The following is a 21,638-nucleotide window of genomic DNA, read 5'->3' as shown; positions in this document are numbered from 1 at the left end:
TTGAAAATAGGCTCATTTTACAAGTCCCCTAGAGTTAAATAGTTGAATGTTACCGTTTTTGAATCCATTCAGCCGATCTTTGTATCTGGCGGTAGCACTTTTAGCATAGCTAAGCATACATCATTGATTCTGATCAGTCCATTAGCATCTCATTCAAAAAATGACCAAAGACACTTGGTACCATGGCTGCAGCGGCGCAATGATATTACACAGCGCCTGAAAGTAGCCCCCAGCTAGGTAACTTTCAATGTGACCGGCACTAAGTTTGTGTAGTTGGAGAGAAAGTTTCAGGCTTGCAGCCGACAAATTTATTTACCTGTGTGATTAGCCATGGTTCTGTGTGTTGTAAAGGGCTGTGATAGTAAGTCGAAGGTGTAACTACCACCATGTTTCACAGAATACCAACGAATCATTGCGCCGCTGCAGCCATGGTACGTCTGCGAAGATCCGCGACTATTACGCAGGAATGAGAAAGTAGTTCCTAGCCATATAGGTGTAGAAAATCGCAACTTTTCATTTTCAGTTGGTCTTAGCACACGAAGTAACTGTAGAAGAGTCAAGTTTTAAATAGGAAAAATATTGAAAGTTTCTTTGGTCATTTTTTGAATGAGATGCTACTGGACTGATCAGAATCAATGATGTATGCTAAGCTATGCTAAAAGTGCTACCGCCAGATACAAAGATCAGCTGAATGGATTCAAAAACTGTAAAACTCAACTATTTAAAGGAACTGTATGTAAGAAATGTATTTCAATTAATCATAAAATCGCCCTGATGTGTCACTAGACATTAAGAAATCATGTTAATTTCAAATACTTATATCACTGACAACAGTAGTCCGGCCAGGATATTGTCATTTTAAAAGTGAAGTTGCAGCCCTCAACTGATGTTGATGTTGACATGTGTTTTGGCCTGAAGCGCCACCCTCCACCTGTCTACCAATCACGAAGTCAGTAGTGTTTCGGCATCCGGGTTGCCAGCTCTAGTTACCACAGCTGCAGCTACAAACTTTTTGGATAAAAAATGTCTATCTTACAAAACCTAAAAGACCTCGTTATGAATCAGAAAAACGTTGTGACAATGAAAAAAAAAAACTTGCTGTGTAGGACTCGTCACTTGGCATTGGAAGCTCCTTGTAGCAGCCTACGTTCCTGCTGGATCTTGCAGCTTATCTGGCAACCTCGAGTCAGGGGGAGGAGGAGAGGGGAGACACCGCTCTACAGTCATTTGAAAGTGATTGCAGTACCAGTTTTGGCCACAATCTTACAATACATTTCCTTTAACTCTAGGGGACTTTTTGAGCCTATTTTCAAAAAAAGTGGAGTGTTCCTTTAACGGCTGTTTCAATGAGCCGCTAAACGTAAACCATCCGCCATATTGGAACGGTCAAAGTCCGTGAACACTCAAGAGCAAGTTGACAGTGTATCATATGTATCGTAGTTAGACGCATGTATGAATATCTATATCTGCAATAGACTTCGGTAGATGAATTACACAGGGATTAGTTCATCTTTAATGTTAAGTTCATCTACATATGCTAAAAATATGGGTTACCATCGTTTTTAAAAACCTGTAATATTGAGTTAATACATAGGCTACACATGTGGCATTTATGTATACAAATGCTTTAAAGGTCCCATGGCATGGCATTTTTCTATTATTTTATAGTGTTTTCTGAGGTGTACTTATATTATTAGTATGATTTTTACATCATAAAATGTCATAATTTAGAAATAAAAGGCATTTTTTCTATACTGCTGTTTGCCCTGTGGCTGAATGCCCTGCTTCAAGAGGCGTGTCTGCTGTGAGACTTCAGTAAAAACGCCCACTGTTGTGATTGGCTGACATCTTTGCATTTTAAATGATCGGAGGGGGCGTGGTTTAACGAGGCACGAGCAGGCACGAGTCTGCAGAGAGACGGATGGACCTGTGTTCACTTCTCATCAGTTCTCTCAGCATGTCTCTGTCAGGATCCTGCCCTGACAGTCTTGTCTGTTTTGTCCTTGTTTAGTGTTTCTTTGTTTGTCTTGTGCTTGAGCACATGGCTGTGTCTTTGTTTGTGTGTTCCTCTCGTCCTGCCTCCTTGTTTCCCTTTACCACGCCCCCTTGTTTAGTCATTGTCTAGTCCTTGTTTCACTAATTGTGCTCACCTGATCCTCATGTGCCCTGGTCCCTTTATATTGTGCTACTTTCCCTCATGTCCTTGCTGGTTCGTTGCGTTTGTGTGCATTCGTTGTCTGGCTTATCTTGTCCTTGTGATTGCTGTTACTCTTGCCATAGTTATAGTTATTAGCTTTGTTTTCCCCTAGCCTTACTTTTTGGTTTTCTCTAGCTTTGGTTTTGTTTTCTCTCTAGTTTAGTGATCTTATTTTTCTTTCTCTAGTTTCCTGCATAGTTGCTGTTTGGTTTTTTACTTTTCTTTGATTCTAGTTCCAGTCTTTCATTTCTAGTATTTATCTAGCTCCTCTTGTTTGTTATAGTTTATTATATCTCTTTTGTTTTCCTTTTTAGATTTCTGATACTTAGTTGCAGTTTCCCTATTCTTAGGTTTTATTTTTCGCTCTTGTTTATCTTTTGTTGTCTTGTCGTGTGTGTGTGTGTCTTGTGTTGGTTCCTGCCCTGTGTCCTGAGTCTCCCTTGGCCACTGTCGCTTTATCCCGGGCAGTCAAGACTGGAGCTGATTCTGGGAGAGGACATCAATTCTCAGGTTCCTGGCGTTCCTGTCCGGGTTTTCCCACCATCGCCCTGCCTGGTGTTGCTTCCAAAGCCATCCGCAAGCTCATGGTCTCCCTGGACTGGTCTCAGTGGTCGTCCTCCCTGCCTGTCATCGTGGTGTCTGTCCCCTGCCCTGCTGTTTGAACTCACACCTTGTCACTTCCTTGTTGTGCCCTGTCTAGAGTCGTGTTAATAAAGTCTTCATTGTTCACCCTGCATCTGGGTCCTAAGTTTCAGAATCCCTGACAGAACGAACCAGCCAGTTTGGACCCAGCAGGATGAGCTTCCGTATTGTTCCTCCAGCAACTGCTCAGGAGAGGGTGGCGCTCCAGCGGGGAGTGGCATCTCTTCGCCAACATGGCCGGGAGGTGCGGTCCTTTGCCCAGTTCTTCTGGACTATGGCTAAGGGCCTTGAGTACGATGATGCAGCCCTCAAGGATGCTTTTAACATCTGTCTGGATGACCCTCTACCACAGTGGGAAATGGAACAACTTCGGGTCCTGGACTTCTGGAACTTCTCCAATTACCTGCATCATCGCGGGGATTGGCAGATCCTGACACCATCAGAGCCTGTCTGTAGTGATGACCTCACTCTTCCTCCTTCATCGAGTCAAGCCATTGAACCTCTGTTTAATCCTACTGAGAAACGAAGGTTGAGAAGGAGAAGGGCGGCTCGGACAGCTGCATCAGTCTCTGTTTCCACCAAGACAGTTCCAGCCGTTCCTGCCAGTTCAGAGCCCGTAGAGTGTGCTGTGGTACATCCTGAGCCCATCAAGTTTGCTACGGTCATTCCGGAGTCAGCTCCTGCCAGTCCAGAGCCAGTCGAGTCAGCTCCTGCCAGTCCAGAGCCAGTCGAGTCAGCTCCTGCCAGTCCAGAGCCAGTCGAGTCAGCTCCTGCCAGTCCAGAGCCAGTCGAGTCAGCTCCTGCCAGTCCAGAGCCAGTCGAGTCAGCTCCTGCCAGTCCAGAGCCCGCTCCTGCCAGTCCAGAGTCCGTCGAGTACAGATTGTCATGCCCTCAGAAGCGGAGGAAAAGGAAGGCTAATGTTGGCAAGTCAGATGCCCTTCTAGAGGCCCCTAACCTGTTGGTCCAGGAGGGCCTGAATCTGTCAGCTCCAGCCCCTGTGCCCAGTCCAGTGTCGGCTCCAGCTCCAGCCCCTGTGCCCAGTCCAGTGTCGGCTCCAGCTCCAGCCCCTGTGCCAAGTCCAGTGTCGGCTCCAGCTCCAGCCCCTGTGCCAAGTCCAGTGTCGGCTCCAGTTCCAGCCCCTGTGCCAAGTCCAGTGTCGGCTCCAGCTCCAGCCCCTGTGCCAAGTCCAGTGTCGGCTCCAGCTCCAGCCCCTGTGCCAAGTCCAGTGTCGGCTCCAGCTCCAGCCCCTGTGCCAAGTCCAGTGTCGGCTCCAGCTCCAGCCCCTGTGCCAAGTCCAGTGTCGGCTCCAGCTCCAGCCCCTGAGCCCAGTCCAGTGTCGCCTCCAGCTCCAGTTCCTGAGCCCAGTCCAGTGTCGGCTCCAGCCATTCCTGAGCCCAGTGAGCATGCCAAGCGCTCTACTGCAGTCATCCCAGAACCCGCCAAGCGCTCTACTGCAGTCATCCCAGAACCCGCCAAGCGCTCTACTGCAGTCATCCCAGAACCCGCCAAGCGCTCTACTGCAGTCATCCCAGAACCCGCCAAGCGCTCTACTGCAGTCATCCCAGAACCCGCCAAGCGCTCTACTGCAGTCATCCCAGAACCCACTGCAGTCATCCCAGAGCCGGTCGAGTGCGCTCCTGCAGTCATCCCAGTGCACAGTCCAGTGCGGGCTCCAGCCCACGAGCACGCCAGTGCTGCCCAGGAGGGCGCTCACGAGCCGGTCCCCGTGCACGCCAGTGCTGCCCAGGAGGGCGCTCACGAGCCGGTCCCCGTGCACGCCAGTGCTGCCCAGGAGGGCGCTCGCGAGCCTGTCCCCGAGCACGCCAGTGCTGCCCAGGAGGGCGCTCGCGAGCCTGTCCCCGAGCACGCCAGTGCTGCTCAGGAGGGCGCTCACGAGCCAGTCCCCGAGCACGCCAGTGCTGCCCAGGAGGGCGCACACGAGCCAGTCCCCGAGCACGCCAGTGCTGCCCAGGAGGGCGCACATGAGCCAGTCCCCGAACTCGCCAGTGCAGCCCAGGAGGGCGCTCCCGAGTCAAGTCCCGTGTCTGTCCCTGAAGTCTTGAGGAATGTTAAGTTGTTTCCTGAGTCTGTTCCCCAAGGATCCACCTTCCGTGCCAATGCAGTCATGGTCCCTGAGTTCTTCCCTAAATCTGTCCCCAATCAAGAACTTTTCCCTAAGACTGTTTCTGACACCAAGGTCACTTTCAAACCCCACCCATTAGAGCAAACCCATGTTCCCAGGAGGACCCGTAGTTTTGTCCCTACCCCTCCCATCCCACCCTCCCTTTTACCTGGTCCTTATGGGTTCCCGAAGTCAGCACCTCCCTGGTCAGTCCCTAACTACTCTCCTGGATTATTTTCCTCCCCAGTTCTGCCCCCCGGGTTTCCTGTCTGCCCTGGTACTCCCAGTTTTGTTCCCCGCCCACCCTCCCAATTGTTACCACCTCTTTTTCCTTTGCCCAGTGTGGACGCCAGGAGGCGTCCGTTGGGGGGAGGGTACTGTCAGGATCCTGCCCTGACAGTCTTGTCTGTTTTGTCCTTGTTTAGTGTTTCTTTGTTTGTCTTGTGCTTGAGCACATGGCTGTGTCTTTGTTTGTGTGTTCCTCTCGTCCTGCCTCCTTGTTTCCCTTTACCACGCCTCCTTGTTTAGTCATTGTCTAGTCCTTGTTTCACTAATTGTGCTCACCTGATCCTCATGTGCCCTGGTCCCTTTATATTGTGCTACTTTCCCTCATGTCCTTGCTGGTTCGTTGCGTTTGTGTGCATTCGTTGTCTGGCTTATCTTGTCCTTGTGATTGCTGTTACTCTTGCCATAGTTATAGTTATTAGCTTTGTTTTCCCCTAGCCTTACTTTTTGGTTTTCTCTAGCTTTGGTTTTGTTTTCTCTCTAGTTTAGTGATCTTATTTTTCTTTCTCTAGTTTCCTGCATAGTTGCTGTTTGGTTTTTTACTTTTCTTTGATTCTAGTTCCAGTCTTTCATTTCTAGTATTTATCTAGCTCCTCTTGTTTGTTATAGTTTATTATATCTCTTTTGTTTTCCTTTTTAGATTTCTGATACTTAGTTGCAGTTTCCCTATTCTTAGGTTTTATTTTTCGCTCTTGTTTATCTTTTGTTGTCTTGTCGTGTGTGTGTCTTGTGTTGGTTCCTGCCCTGTGTCCTGAGTCTCCCTTGGCCACTGTCGCTTTATCCCGGGCAGTCAAGACTGGAGCTGATTCTGGGAGAGGACATCAATTCTCAGGTTCCTGGCGTTCCTGTCCGGGTTTTCCCACCATCGCCCTGCCTGGTGTTGCTTCCAAAGCCATCCGCAAGCTCATGGTCTCCCTGGACTGGTCTCAGTGGTCGTCCTCCCTGCCTGTCATCGTGGTGTCTGTCCCCTGCCCTGCTGTTTGAACTCACACCTTGTCACTTCCTTGTTGTGCCCTGTCTAGAGTCGTGTTAATAAAGTCTTCATTGTTCACCCTGCATCTGGGTCCTAAGTTTCAGAATCCCTGACAGTCTCAGTTCAGGATGAACTGTTGTAGTTACTAGCATATACTTCAGGTTATTAGTTTATTTCTAGTCGGAGGGGCTGTCACTCATGTCAGAAAGTTAGTAACTTTTAAAATTATGGATAATGGTAAATTATGGATCAGCGCTGACTCGAGACGCGAACCGTTTAGAACGATTCAGTCCGATTTGGTGAACTGGTTCGGTTCACTAAAAAGAACCGATTCAAAAGAATGATTCGTTCGCGAACTGGACATCACGGAGACTAAGCGATTGCTAACAAAGTTATTTATAGTAACTACTGAGTTATGAGAGCGCTGTCAGTCAGCGCGAGTTTATTGTGTTTGTATCTGAGAGTTCTGAATAAACACGAGTCCCAGTCACACCGAGTCCTCTTCATCATTATTCTACCAACTTTGTAACACATGCAATGTACCATTACAGCGAGATGAACGAGTTAGTAAGTGTTGAGTATAGCATTATTTCTAGATATGTTCCAATCATATGAATAGCGTCATTGACGCGCATTGAGTAACGTTACACAGCGCAAACAAAGACACAACAGCTGTAATCGAATGTAATCCAGTTTATTGTGGGGAAAGCTGGCTAGCCTAGCCGGATACCCTCACGCTTACCCTCCTTCTGCTTAATCTCACGCCGCGTTTGGTGCCTCCGCTGTGGGCCAGATGCAGTACTGGGGGTCGGGGATGTTGGAGGCCGAGCTTCGGCGTGTGTGAAGTTTATCTCTTAAGATGTGACTGCTGATGTTAAACAGAAAAGACTATGTACATTTTAGAACAGATAGACGCGACAAGGACGTACAAAAACACTGACTCACAAGATAGAAAACACTGTTCTGTCGGGAGAGAGAGAAGCCGCTGCGTGTCCACAAATAATAAATAATAAGCTACACATAAGAAATCAATGATCACAGATCAGAAGGAACTGAAGAAAGACTTCTGTTTTCATTTGTACATCCAAACACTGAGAAACTGCCAGTGTTCACTCGTTCACAAGTAACGTTAATGATCTCGAGCGTTTGCATGGGCGTGGCAGATTCTCTGGGCGGAGGAAAGGGAGGAAACCGTTCCTGCTTGGACGTCAAACCAGGAGACTTCAGGATTGGCTCGTCTGGCCTGTCATTTTCTCAAAGGCAGAGAAAGACAGCCAGAACTCGGTTTTACACCGATCAACATTTCTATCCACTTGGGGACAATATTCAGGCTAGGGGAACTCATATTAATGTTGAAATACCTCATAAAATGAAAATTTCATGCCATGGGACCTTTAAGTAGCCTATCACATATTTTAATGTAAAATAGATGAATAAATGTTTAAATACTTTTAAAACCTGGTGGGGAAAATATAGATACTATAGTATCTGCTTCTGTTATTGACCTAATCAAACTAATGCTGATAAAAAATAAAGCAAGTTATGACTGAATTTGATATGGCCTGCCATACTGTATATTATGAAATTCTAACCTGATATTGACTAAATAATGACAAGTATTGACAATATTGAAGTTGGCCAAACATTAATACATGGGCTTCGGAAGCAAAAAAAATGTTGGTGGGTCCTCTCTCAATTTTTTTTTTACTGGAGTAGATGGTATTTTTATTAAGTAAAAATATATCACCTTGTTTTCTAAACATCTGGTTGGGACAGACAAAATTAGTTGTTGGCAATAGGGTATTCTACAGACCTTCATCAAACCTTTCAACACAGAGCCCACCTCAGATGGTTTTTAATCCACAAATAGTAAAAACACCTAAAAAAAAAAAAAAAATTCTGATTGGGTGGCCCCTGCAACCGAGACGATAAAAGTGAGTGGGTCCAATATCATTGGTCGTAAAAAGTGGGTGGGTGGTTCCGACGCCCATGCAATAATAAAGTATTGCAATACGGTACATTAGAACTAATGCTATACTAATACTAATCTTATTTCTCCATATTTATGTTTTCAGTACAGTCAGTCCAAAAATAATGTAATTTTTTCAAAATTATAGTTTGAACCAGTGTTGTGGACTAATAATGAGACAATAAAATACATTGTCTCAGATCAAGTCTATAATAGGGAAAATTTAAAATAGGAATAAACAAACAAGTGAATTTGGTTGACCCCTACGATGTCTTATTTGACCCTAGTGTCCGCCACATTTCTTCTGTACAGTATACCTTTTCTTTTCATCCCATCATGAAAGTATGTCACATATTGCACAAGCCACTGGATAAAGCATTATAGCATGCTCACTCACAATAAAATACTGATGGATGTGAACTACCTCATGCTCACACAGCACTACAGTACTTCAGATCTCCTTCTAAATAAACACAACATATCAAGTGATACAGAAACTTGAAGGAATCACAAAATAAGATTCTAATCACAGTGTCAGAACTGAGCACACAATGGAGTGGATGACATTGCCACCACTGAACAAAACATCACAAACAGAGATTAAAGGTGCTCTATGTAATTTTGTTTAACTGTACTAAAGCATAAAAATACCTTGTGTTTGCAGAAATGTAGGAAACATGCTAAGTTCATACTTTTTTCTTAGCTACTGCGAGTTATTCTACTTTGAAATGTGCATTCTGTGTCGTAATGTCTGTTTTTGTTTTGGTCTGTGTGATCCCGCCCACTGCCAATTCAACCAATAATATTTCGACACCCTGGGTTGCCAGTTGGTGGAGAAAACAGCGATGGGAGTCAGCAAATGAATTGGGTCAGAGATCGTACATGCCTCGACAATAAAAACATATATTGTATACATTAGCTGATCAACTTATACTGTAAGACTCTTCGCATCCTATATTGTCAATTACGCATGTTTTTGTTGTGTGTCCTCAATCTGGCAACCCATGTGAGCATCGAGTCTGAGGAGGAAGGGGCTGGGGAAACAACTCTCTCATATTATTCATTTGAACTGCACTACCCAGAGTCAATATTACATAGTGCACCTTTAAAACTAGAATTATAACTAGCTGTTTTTATACATTCATCTTCTGAACTCAAAATCTAAGTGCCATTTGTTATTTCTGCTGTCTTTTGTATATTTATAAGGTAAAAGTCTCACACACAAAGCTGAGAGTTCCCATTTAGCTGGTAACATGCAACTGCAATAATATGGGGAAAATGTCAGAACAAAACAAGTAGCCTGAGCTGAAATGTTATCAAATGCCCTCATTTGTCTTTTCCCCCCAAAACAGACTGGTTTCATATGAAGACTAAGGTGCTGTGGGTAAGATCTATCCTGCATCTGACACACTACATACTAGTATTTAAAAAACATCAATTTTGAATACTGTGAAGTGAAAGTCAAATGAAGGGTTGAAACAAATACGTGCACCCTTTATCGATAAACAATGCATCAAACTCTATTAAAAGCACTACCCTGTTCCTCCAATCTGTTGGTTTTATGGCCACTACCCTCATCATACATACAATTATATTTGAAATGTTATACCATATGTCAGCATTTCTTGTATATTACTATAACAATGACATCAGGACTTTGGTAATTACTTAAAGTAGCTATCCTACTACTCTCTGAATTGTTTCACAGCTCTGCCAAAGATGAGAATAAGTGCTCCTGCTCCAGTTATACAGAGCCAAGAATGATAATTCTTTACTGACTGGGAATTATTGAACAAAATGTTCCATTTTAAGCTCTTTGAACAAGTTAAAGGGGTCATGACATAAGAAATCAAATGTGCCTTGATCTTTTGACTTATAAGAAGTATTTGTACCATTAAAACATCCTGCAAGTTTCAGAGCTTAAAGGTGCAGTGTGTAATATTTATTAGGATCTATTGACAGAAATGCAATATCATATACATAACTATGTTTCCAGTGGTGTATAAAGACCTTACATAATGAACCGTTATGTTTGTATTACCTTAGAATGAGCCATTTCTATCTCCATACACCGCAGGTCCCCTTACAGCGAAGTCGCCATTTTGCAGCGGCATGTTTCTACAGTAGCCCTAAAGGGACTAACTGCTCAACAGAGCACTAGCTACTCTCTGCTGTCTCAGACGACATGTCTGTCTTGTGTCGGCCACCGTAGCTTCTCTATGTGCTTTGAAAGGGAGGGGTGAGCAGTGGGCGGTTGCAATTCGCCGCTAAAATGTACACAGTGCACCTTTAAAACGTCTTCCTCATTATAAACAAAGCAATTATTTAAAGAGCACCTATTATGGCATTTAAAATGTTCCAAATATTGTTTTAGAAGTCCCCAACAACAGTTTTGCATGCATGCAATGACAAAAAAGACTTTAGTTTTCTTATAATATGCATTTATTTTTACCTGTTTTGACAGCGATTCTCAAATGATTCCTTTAGTGATTCACTTTTCAAAACCCCGCCTTTACGTGACGCTAATCTGCGGTGATTGGTCCGATGACCCAGTCAGTTGTAATTGGTATAGTCTGTGCAGATATTTTCGGAAACGGAACGCCCATCACCATAAATGGTTTTCGGAACCTCTTAACTGGATTGAGGGTGCATTCATCCTCAAGCTTTATTTGTTTAAATTAGCTCAAATGACTGTCAGATGTAAGTAATTACCATGTCAATCTATACATCATTTAAAAGATCTAAGATCCTCGTCGGTACCGTTTGATTGTAATATGAGCCTCAGCTGATCTCATTCATAAAAAAACTCCTCTATTCTCCTCTCGAAGACTCGCGACAAATCAACATCCCTCAGGGCTTTTAGTTCAAAAGTGTGCAGATGAGGAGAAATATTGATAGATTCTCATATGTCTGTGTCAAATTTCTAAACAGAGGAGTATTTTTTATTCAATACTTCCTCAAAATGCGCAGATGTAGCCTAATCATGAGCGATTGAGTCTCTTATGTGTTGTTTTCAATTCATCCTGGCAGCCGGAGGGCGCTCTGTGCACATGCAGTCCATATATGGTACAGACAGACGAAGAAGATACCATGTGCCATAATAAAAGTCCATAATAAAAGCTTCCTGAGATTGCGAAACATGCAAATAGAGACATTTGAAGACTAATAAATACACGCAACGATGTATGGTTTGTCTTCAAGCCACTTAGTCTTCAAATGCTCATCCTTGGGCAGATAAAAAAAGTTTGCTTTTGAGTCGCACTTCAGAACACAGCGTCTCGTCACCATGATGTTTTCTAGTTTTCACTGGCGTCTTGGAGCGCAATAAGTGGGCGTATCGTATTTAAATAACTTGACAAGTTGACGTCATCTAGTCAGAGAAAAAGCTTCGGTCTTCTAACGATTCTTAAAAATGACTCAGAGTCGACTCTTACTTTTGAAGGAAAATAACTATATAGATCTATGTTACACACTACATGAAAGGTAAATTTCAAAATTCCATGATAGGTGCTCTTTAATCAAGCTCCAAAAATGGCTTGTTTGATAGTGTGTGATTTGTGATGTCACACGGGCAAATATTCAAAGGTAAATGCATATGACGGCATCCAGAGCAAGACATAGTTATACATCACATCATAGGCCCCGCCCACTGGCATTCAGTCACTTAACAGCTGACATTTACCTATACACTAGATGAGAGCATTGCGTCAAAAGCAAATAGAGGAACAAGAAACATATTAAAATAATTATGTCATTACCCCTTTAAGATATATGGTATCTGTAACATGCCACAAACACCACAAAATGAATTGTGACTTGTCCCTAAGCTTGTAAAAACAAACAAAAGATCAATACAGTATTGCACAGTAACCATTACAGTAACACACTTACAGTGGCAAGACACTGCACTCAAATAAATGGTAAATGTATACATAATTAAAATGGTTGTGGTTGAGTGATCCCTTGATATGAGTGTAAAGCGCTTTGGGTGTACAGTAGTGCATAGTAAAGCACTACATAAATGCCATATGCCTCATTTCATTTCATATTTGTAAGCTACATGAGACTCGTAAATCTAGAAGTTTATCACTGCAATCCTAAAAATATTACAAGTGGGTCATCTATAGGAATTTTCTTTGTTATACTAGTACAGTGTCAATGACTTGATTCTTTTTCAAATCAATTGTAAAGTGTTCGTATGAAAATGAAAATCTAAAGTTTCCATTTTTGGAATTGTCCAGCATTCATTTTCAATATAGGAGATTCATGAGCAGATTCAGTCTCAAAAAGAATGAAAATCATACGACATAACATAAATAAATATTGATAATTTTCATTTGAGGGATCCCTTTAATCAAAACCCATGAACAAAAATACAAGCTGATTTATTTCTGCTTTCAGAACCCAATTAAATGTCTGGGATGACTTTGATTGTTTTTAAAAACTGAGGGACAATTCAAACAAAGTTTGTCACAGTTTGTCTATAGAGCTTCACTTTTTTGAACATGGAACATTCATTTGCAATTTGAGTTTAGGACTTAATTAGTGTAATTATAATTATTATAAATATAATTTACTCACTATCATGTTATAAACCTGTATGCTTTTTTCATTCCTCTGTGAAACACAACCATTGACTTCCAATGTATGGACAAAAAAAATTCTTTGAACGGTAATAGATCGTGTAAATGATAACCAAATTTTCATTTTGGGTGAACTATCGCTTTAAATCAAAGTACATTCTTTGACAGAATTGTTTCAGAGTTCAGCCTATAAGTGCTATTGCTCCAATTGTACAGAACGGCAAAAGGATCTTTTATCAAACTACTTGGCAATGAATTTAAGAACACTTAAAAACATCTATACATAATTTCAATAGCTGCATTTTTAAAACAAAAGAGAACTTCAGTTGACTTTCTCGATTAAAGTTTCCTTTTTCTCTCCTGCTCTGAGTTTCTAATGAGGCTGGCTAACAAGCAGGGAAACATTCACCCCTCAAAATGTAGCACCACTATTTAAAAATAGACAACAGTACCTTCAAAAAAGACCCAAGTAAATAATTTCGATATTTGCTACATACATTTGCTTCTTGCTGAAACAGTGCACTTTCTATGAGAGAAAGTTTGTCAACAAACTACAAGCTTAAAGTGGCATAACATCCGACCTGTGCAACAGGTTTTGTTTTAACATCATCCTCCATTTAGATAATAGAACTACATTCATTTTCCTGAACATTAGTTTCAGTTAGAACACAAGCATGTAACATTACTGACTAGGTTATAGCTCCACTTGATGTAAGCAGCCTGTAATAACAGCTATATCTATTTCAATTAAAAGCCAGTTTCATCATGTCTTCATACTAGAGCAAATCTTATTAAAATATTTCACAGATGGACCATAATCACATGTAAGAATCAAATAAATATGAAAGAACTAATCTGCCGCTGTTGTTTATTGGGGTTTTGTATAACTCATTTTTACATACAGTGGAGTCCAAAAGCCACTAGTGGAAATAAAATGTATCCTTGCTGGCTGCAAGGACCACACGGGCCAGCCTTCGCGCCCCACGTGCATCAATGAGCCTTGGCCGCCCATGACCCTGTCGCCGGTTCACCACTGTTCCTTCCTTGGTCCACTTTTGATAGATACTGACCACTGCAGACCAGGAACACCCCACAAGAGCTGCAGTTTTGGAGATGTTCTGACCCAGTCGTCTAGCCATCACAATCTGGCAATTTGAATACTTTTTTTCATGATTCTTTGATGAGTTAAAGTTCAAAAGAACAGCATTTATTTGTAATATACATCTTTTTAAACATTATAAATATCTACTGTCACTTTTGATCACGTTAATGTGTCCTTGCTGAATAAAAGTAATAATTTCTTACCACAATCTTACCCCAAACTTGTGAATGGTAGTGTATTTTAACAATAATAATAAAAACGAAACAAGGGAAATCCCGCACACTATCAGTACTTTTTTTATCAGCAACGTTTTGGTCTACTGACCTTCATCAGGCATATACATATTACTCAAAAATCCATGACATTTTTTTTTAGTAATATGTATATGCCTGATGAAGGTCAGTAGACCGAAACGTTGCTAATAAAAAAAGTTTTTTGCAAGTACTGATAGTGTGCGTGATTTCCCTTGTTTCGTTGAGATTTTTGGATTTGGTTATCCTTAGGTTCACGCACCTATCTATTACCTACAGTTGTGCGATGGTAATTGTGCACTAATAATAATAAAAAAAGATTTTGAATCCCAGATTTTTAACACGGTCTCAGACCTTTGGACCCCACTGTATAATTGTTAATATATTCAACATATTCACTTCAATATTTTAAACAGTGTTGTTTGCATATACACTCATTGCTAAGCTCCGCCTCTGTCCCTAAACCTCATACCCATCTGACCTCCTCCGCTGGGACCAGCAGTCGTAACCCAGTCTCCCAGCTTCGGACAGTTCCCATCCAGACTGACCAAGTAACTGCTGCTCTTCATCTGTCTCAAGATGCTCTCCTGAAGATCTGATGTCAAACAACAAAATAAGTTGTAAAACAAAATATAATTATCACAATTCACATATAGTTAATTTAACTATTCAGAGTAGTGAGTAGTGAGTTCACACACCCACACTTTGACAATTGCTCAGTCAAGAAAAGTTCAAAAAAAAAAAATTACACGCTGCTTTATTTGCTCCCATGAAACTTCAATATTTATTTTGTTACATTTTTCATATTTACATAAATAGTAAACACACAGGGAATCTGCAAACTAACCAATTATCCAAAAGGCAAAAAGAAGATATTGAAAAGAGAGACATTAAGACCTGGTTTGGTCGAAACATTGCAAATGATTAAAGTTTAATGGGAGCGGATAAAGCAGTGTGCAGTGTATTCAATTTGTACACACTTTAAGGCTAATGAAATGGAAAAGAACACCTGAAGGTAATTTATGGCAAGGGGAAACATGATCTTCTCCGGTCTTGATAGGATCGGATGAATTAGTTAGAGGGGACAACCAGACTGATACAAGACAAATGAGTCAAATAAGGACATGATTTAAATTGAAGTGCTCTGAATTGTTTTCTACAGGTTAAGCATAGGAACCTCTTAACACCTTGAAAAAGGTAACCTAAAAGTGATAACATCTAAATTAAAGGTGCAGTAAGCGATTTCTGAGAATCATTGTGTAACACTGTTGATATTTGAAATCAACCCAAACAAACACACTCCACCCTTCATTGCTCCGCCCACAGATGTCTCTTTATCATAGCAGAAGCGAAGCAAAATAAAACTTTGCAAAAAATAAAGCGATGACGAACGAACGACAAGGAAGGACAAAAAATGACCATACAGTACACAAGAGTAAATACAAGTAAGAGTTTGTTGTTAGTCGCCAGCAGCTCCAGACAAACAATGACACTCAAAACTGTCCTTACTAGAGCTAACATTACAACAAAAGCAAAGCTAGGTTCTGTGAAACAGCAAAACCAATGTTACTCACGTATGGAGCAGAAACAATGCAACCTCAGGGTCCGTTTTCAGGCCTTCCTGCTGGTCTCTCCAGCGCTGGAAAGCTTTTTATAATATTAACGCGGGTCCTAAAGCTCTTGCCTGATCATAAACCTTCTTTTTCCAGTGATATTCCTCTGACCTTTTCTCTTTTGTAATGTCTCTCAGCCATCACTCTTTCTTCAAATCTCACTCTCTCTCCTCCCCCATCATGAGTGGACACGCCCTCTACTGCTGATTGGCTCACTCTCTCTCCTCCCACATCATGAGTGGACACGCCCCTATTGCTGATTGGCTATACAAGTGTTGTGCAGCCCGGTCTGATCCACTTTCAATAGCGTTTCTCAGAAATCACTTACTGCACCTTTAACTGGTTTTATTCAAGTCAAAAATTTTATTTAATATTGCTTAATCAACCTAAATACATTAATTTATAGCAACAAAATTCATTTTTATGGGTTAAATCAAGTAAAAAACCAGCTCATTAAGGTAACAATTGCAGGTTAGCACATTTTTTAACCATTTCAAACTTAAATGGTTACACGTTAAATGGTTGCATGAATTACTCATTACTGAGTTAATGTGACTTTTCTTCTAAAAGTAAAACCAAAAATGCAATACCTGCTTTGTGTTATTCTATGTGGACCGAGCTCTGATGGCAGAGGCACCTGAAATAATGAAAAATTAGAGAAATGTAGAGGGCTGACATATTTCTGAAATAGAAGTTCATTACTGCAATCCTGAAGTAGGTCATGGCAGGTGTTCATTATCGATGGGGATATCCTTTTTATACCAGTACAGGGTCAATGACTTGATGCCTTTTGTCATTTAACATTACATCGAAAATACAATTCATTTAAAAATGAAATAGGAAAATATGAAAAGTCACTCTGTCACTTTTGGAGAGTTTAAAGTAAAAAGTAGTGGTGTAATAATCTGGTAAAAACAAATGGTTTCATTATTAAAACATTGTAATTCTTCTAATACTGGTATAGTCTTTTATTATAACTTCTTTTGAAAAAGCAGTGAAGCAATTTTGTTTTAAAATATTAATATTTGAAATGTTATGAGGCAAATCGGTGTGATATAGCTATCATGAAAACCACAGGCACCTGTGTGAAAAACAAATGTTTTAACTTTCAAAAATATATTTAAAAATAATTGAGTTGTGAGATATACAGTGTTGTTTTGATGCAAATTTGGTTAACATACAGAGTGAGCCATGCAGTAATGCCTGTGGGGGGCGCTCTGATAATATTCCAGTAGTCTCTCGGCCAGGGAAATCCGCCGCAAGAGGCTCTCAATGAACCGTCGCAAACGAACCTTCCCACACATCTCATGCTGCGCCGCTGCTTCCAGAAACTTCTGGATGGTAACAACTTCCCTGCAATACAGTAAAAGGCAGTTACTGAAGAACAGCTTCTTCAAACATTAGGCTCTCATCCCAAAATGTAAAAAGATTAAAGGGGTCATATCGTATTACATTTGTTTCTTCAAAGTCCATAAATGTAATACTGTTTCATTCTGTTTCTTGCTGCTGCACCTTTTGCATGTAAAAAAAAAAGTGTTGAGCACTTTCTCCATTTCATTATCATTTACTCCACCCTCACGTCATTCCAACCCATATAACTTTGTTTTATCCGTGAAACACAAAAGAAAGCTCACACATTCTTCCATACAATGTAAGTGGAGGTCAATCCCCAAAGAGGCCTTCAAGTTACATTGTATGGAAAAGACAAGAGCAGCTCGGACATTCTGCTAAATATCTCCTTCCACGGAGGAAAGAAAATCACTTGGTTTCGAAACTCACGAGGGCGAGTAATTGTGCAATGTTCCTTTAAAGGGATAGTTCCCCCATAAATGAAAATTCTGTCATAATTTACTCAAGTTGATCCAAACCTGTATGAGTTTCTTTCTTCTGCTGAACACAAAAGAATATATTTTGAAGAATGTCGTTAACCAGACCGTTGATGGGCCAAAATATCATCTTTTGTGTTCAACAGAAGAAAGAAATTCATCCAGGTTTGTATCAACTGAGGGTCAGTGTTGGAAGTAATGCATAACAAGTAACTTGAGTTACGTAATAATATTACTTTTTCCATATAACTAGTAAAGTAACGCATTACTTTTCAAATTTATAACAAAATAGCTGAGTTACTTTTTCAAAAAAGTAACGCAAGTTACTTTTCACATTAATTTGACTGACAGCTCTCCTGCCCCCATGTTGAGAAAAATAAGTGCAGAGGCGTTGTGTGTGAACATGATGGTTATTGTAGTTCTAGACTAAATGTGAGCAATAAAAAACAAAAAAACAAAAAAACAAGCCCAGCCCATGTGAGAAAAAGTAACGCAAAAGTAACGTAACGCATTACTTTTCTTAAAAAGTAACTAAGTAACTCAATTAGTTACTTTTTAAGGGAGTAACACAATATTGTAATGCATTACTTTTCAAAGCAACTTTCCCCAACACTGCTGAGGGTGTGTAAATGACGACAGATCCTTAGACCTTTTAGGTCTTTCACTCACTGTTCTCTCCGCTCCAACTCGTGCTCCGAGATGCTGAGCTGCTGCCTCAGTGTGGCGATCACCATAACAGCGGCGTCTACCTGTCTGCTGAGCGCTCGCTCTCGCTCCAGCACTTCTTGTTTCTTCTGGGCCAGGTGATGCGAGTGAGCGCGCTCACACAGGATAGCCGTGTCTGTCTGCGCCAGCTCCGAACTCAGCCGCAGCAGACGCCGCTCCATGCTGCTATTGGCTGTCCTCATCATCCCCTCCAGCCTCTTCTCCACGGACGCCACCGGAGAGGAGAGGGGTCCGGCACCAGCTGATACAGCGTCCCCAACGCTGAGGCTCCTCTCGGGGGCCGTGAGCTTTTGCCCAGCGGGATGCTGGGATGGAGCTCTGTCTGTGGCGAATATGTATTTGTGCTCTCCTCTCGTAGTTGAGTTAGTATTGGTGCCGGCATCACGTACTTTATGCGTGTCGGAATTGGAGATTTTACAGCCTTCCATTCGGTCTGTGTTACAGAAATCCCTTGTGGATAGGACGCTGATGTCATGTTTAGTGTGGAACGGGTGGCTGTATTCAAGGTGAGCTCTGAGGGAAGAAAGACTGTGAAAACGTTCGTGCTCTCCACATCGCGGGCAGCGGAAAGGAAGTTGAGGAGAGGGCCCGGCTCCACACGCCTGACCGTTCTTCACAAACAGCGCTGTGTTGCGTGTGCACACTTTCTGCTGCATGACACAGATAACCTATCAACAAAAAATACATTATTTGCACAAAATACAAATATTTGTAGTGATTTTTTAAATGTTAAAAAATTGTCTTGTCAATGCACATTATTTAAATATAATGCAATCTATGCAAATATTTTTAATGATTTTTGAGTAATATGTCAAATTTGTCTTGGGCATTATTTGCATGAATTAAAATATTTGTAATTTAAACAAATTTGTAAAAAAAAACAAGGATTGTCAATGCACATTATTTGCATATAATGCAAATATAATATTTGCAGAGATTCTTGAGTATTTATTTTAACGTAATGTGCAAAAATGTATAAAAATCTGTTCTCAATACAAGTATTTTTCATGTCAGAATGGGTGAAGCTGTCTGGTCATGGGTTATCTGTTAGCATAGATCCGTTAGCTAGGCCTACTGCTGATGTTGTAACTGCATGAATCTGAATGGGGGGGAAATCATTTGGATTTAATTTTAATTAATATTTTAAAAGTCAATTAATTAGGTCTTATGTTTTATTCTGCTTTCACGTTTTTTTGGTCAACACTATTGGGACATCTCAAAACGTCAACAGACATTAAAACAACTGTATCTTTTTTCCTGGGCAATACCGGCGGTAATGTTCTGCGGTTTTTTGTAGGCCAAATATTAAAGGGTAGGCAATTTCAGAGAGGCTAGTGTTGAAAAAGCATGTGTGCCACACACGTCCTGAAAAGTGGGTTGGTCCCAGGTGGTTGGTCCCAGTATATCTCATAAACTCCACCCCCTCCATGTATTATAATGGGACGCGAGACAAACTAAACAATCACATTTCAAATACATTTTTTCAAAGATGGATTCTGTCATTTTTGGTAGTTATGCTGATGTAAGTTCAAGTGTTTAAAAAGTGTTTGGTTTTAGTTAGTTATTTGATGCTATAATAAACGGGGTGTGGCGTCATGATTGACAGCTGTGATTGACAGCTTCTCTGAGCGAAGTTGTCGCTAAGGCACCAACTGACTTTTTGGGGGGATTTTCGTGAGGAGATTGGAGCTGTGTGTTTAATTTCTACATTTCCATAACAGTTAAGAGAGAGTGAAGGGGAGTTGTCAATCCTTTTTTTTTACAGTGTATGGTTGAAAGCATGAGATCCCACCCTCCCTTCAGGTAGGACATCCTATTCGGACCAAATGGAATGATTGGACGAATATGTATTGGTCCTGAGACTTCCACAAAAGATATATGAGCATGTTTTAATATTTAGACCACTTCTATTATCGATTGCTATTAGGATGTGAAGAAGAGAGTTTCAACCACCAGTATAACCACAAGTCTTTATAAAAAATATTCGTCCAATCACTAATGATAGGATGTCCAACCTGAAGGGAGTGTGGGATTTCATGCTTTCACCACTAGCCTCTCCGAAATTGCCTACCCTACCCTGAAAGTGTGTGCTTATGCATAAATTGACTTTAAAAATAAAGCCTAGCTGGGAAATTTTCAATGGAGCAAATGTGAGACAACTTACCCCGGGCACTATCAGTATCGGGCTCTCTAGATATCGGTATGGACATATCGGTCGACAACTATAGTCTGCCTTCCTTGTTGTCTATTTGGCCATTTTTACTCGAGCAAATCATTATATACACAGAATGTATGACTGTATCATTAAAAATAAAAAAAGACAGTATGCTGATGGTGACAGAGAAAACTGACTTAAACGACTGCATGCTAGATAATCATTCAGAATATAACAAGACAATTTGCATTCATTAATAACCATGTATCATGACTATTTTAGTGTGTTCTCTCTTCATTTCAGCAGATCCATTGTTTAAATGGGTTAATGTAAAGCTTTGGCATGCACATTGGTGGTGAGATCAAATGCATTTGCAAACGGTTCACTTGTGCTTAAATCAACCGAAGATCATGCCATCTCACATTTTAATGACCCATATTACTTACATATAACTACCACAGTGATATTTGTGCAAATCTTCTTATGCAAGCCAGGGTCTGAAATCAGACAGGTAGTCAGCTGACATTTTCTATAACACCAAGCATGCGATCATACCTTGATGAACGAGCTCCAATGGGATTGTGTATTGTACGCTTTAATCAAACTGTTGATCCTTCGGATTATCTGTTGCTTGATATTTCAGCCCCACTGGTAACCCTCTCTGATTGAGATACAGTAAAACGATATCTAGGTGTATGAAGTCATCTGGGTACTAACGACGTTGTCAAGTATGTGAGCGTGACAGCAGCGACAGAGGTGACATTGGTTTCTTTTCATATGATGCTGAATGCAGGTTTCGTGTGCAAAATGTGATCGCATAATGTGTAAAATTACATTCGCTCTAAAAAGATCCAGCAGCCACTGGGCAATGACTGAAAAGATTCGGTCAGATCATTCAGGATTCATTAGAATGCAGTGCGGCAGACCGTCGGTTTAATCTATTTAAAGACAGACGGGGGGAGATGAGCACACAATCACAGCATTAACACAAACACACTTTATGATAATTAGCATTAAGTAGTTTAAAGTATAATATACGTTAGATATTAGTACGAATTTCACCAAATGTATTAATAAATACTACTTATTTAAGCACACCTTGTTAGTTTTTTTCGACGCCCCAACCTTTCAGAGTTTAAAAATGGTATCGCCCAACTGTTGTATACGCAACGGAGCGCTTTGAAAGACGCTGAT

General features: G+C 41.1%; 1 protein-coding gene across 1 annotated transcript; it reads right to left on the bottom strand.

The window, feature by feature from the left end:
- Positions 1-14,583: 14,583 nt before the first annotated feature.
- Positions 14,584-18,945, bottom strand: znf365 (zinc finger protein 365; the record flags this gene model as incomplete). Its single annotated transcript, XM_079833934.1, has 4 exons — positions 14,584-14,719; positions 16,328-16,374; positions 16,919-17,090; positions 18,233-18,945. The coding sequence occupies 4 exons, from the start codon at positions 18,943-18,945 to the stop codon at positions 14,584-14,586; spliced, it is 1,068 nt and encodes a 355-aa protein (XP_079690060.1).
- Between the last annotated feature and the right edge of the window lie 2,693 nt (positions 18,946-21,638).

This window comes from Gobio gobio (genome assembly GCF_949357685.1).
Source record: "Gobio gobio genome assembly, chromosome: 13".
In the NCBI taxonomy this organism is placed as follows: domain Eukaryota; kingdom Metazoa; phylum Chordata; class Actinopteri; order Cypriniformes; family Gobionidae; genus Gobio; species Gobio gobio.
This window is presented reverse-complemented; position numbering and strand designations above follow the sequence as displayed.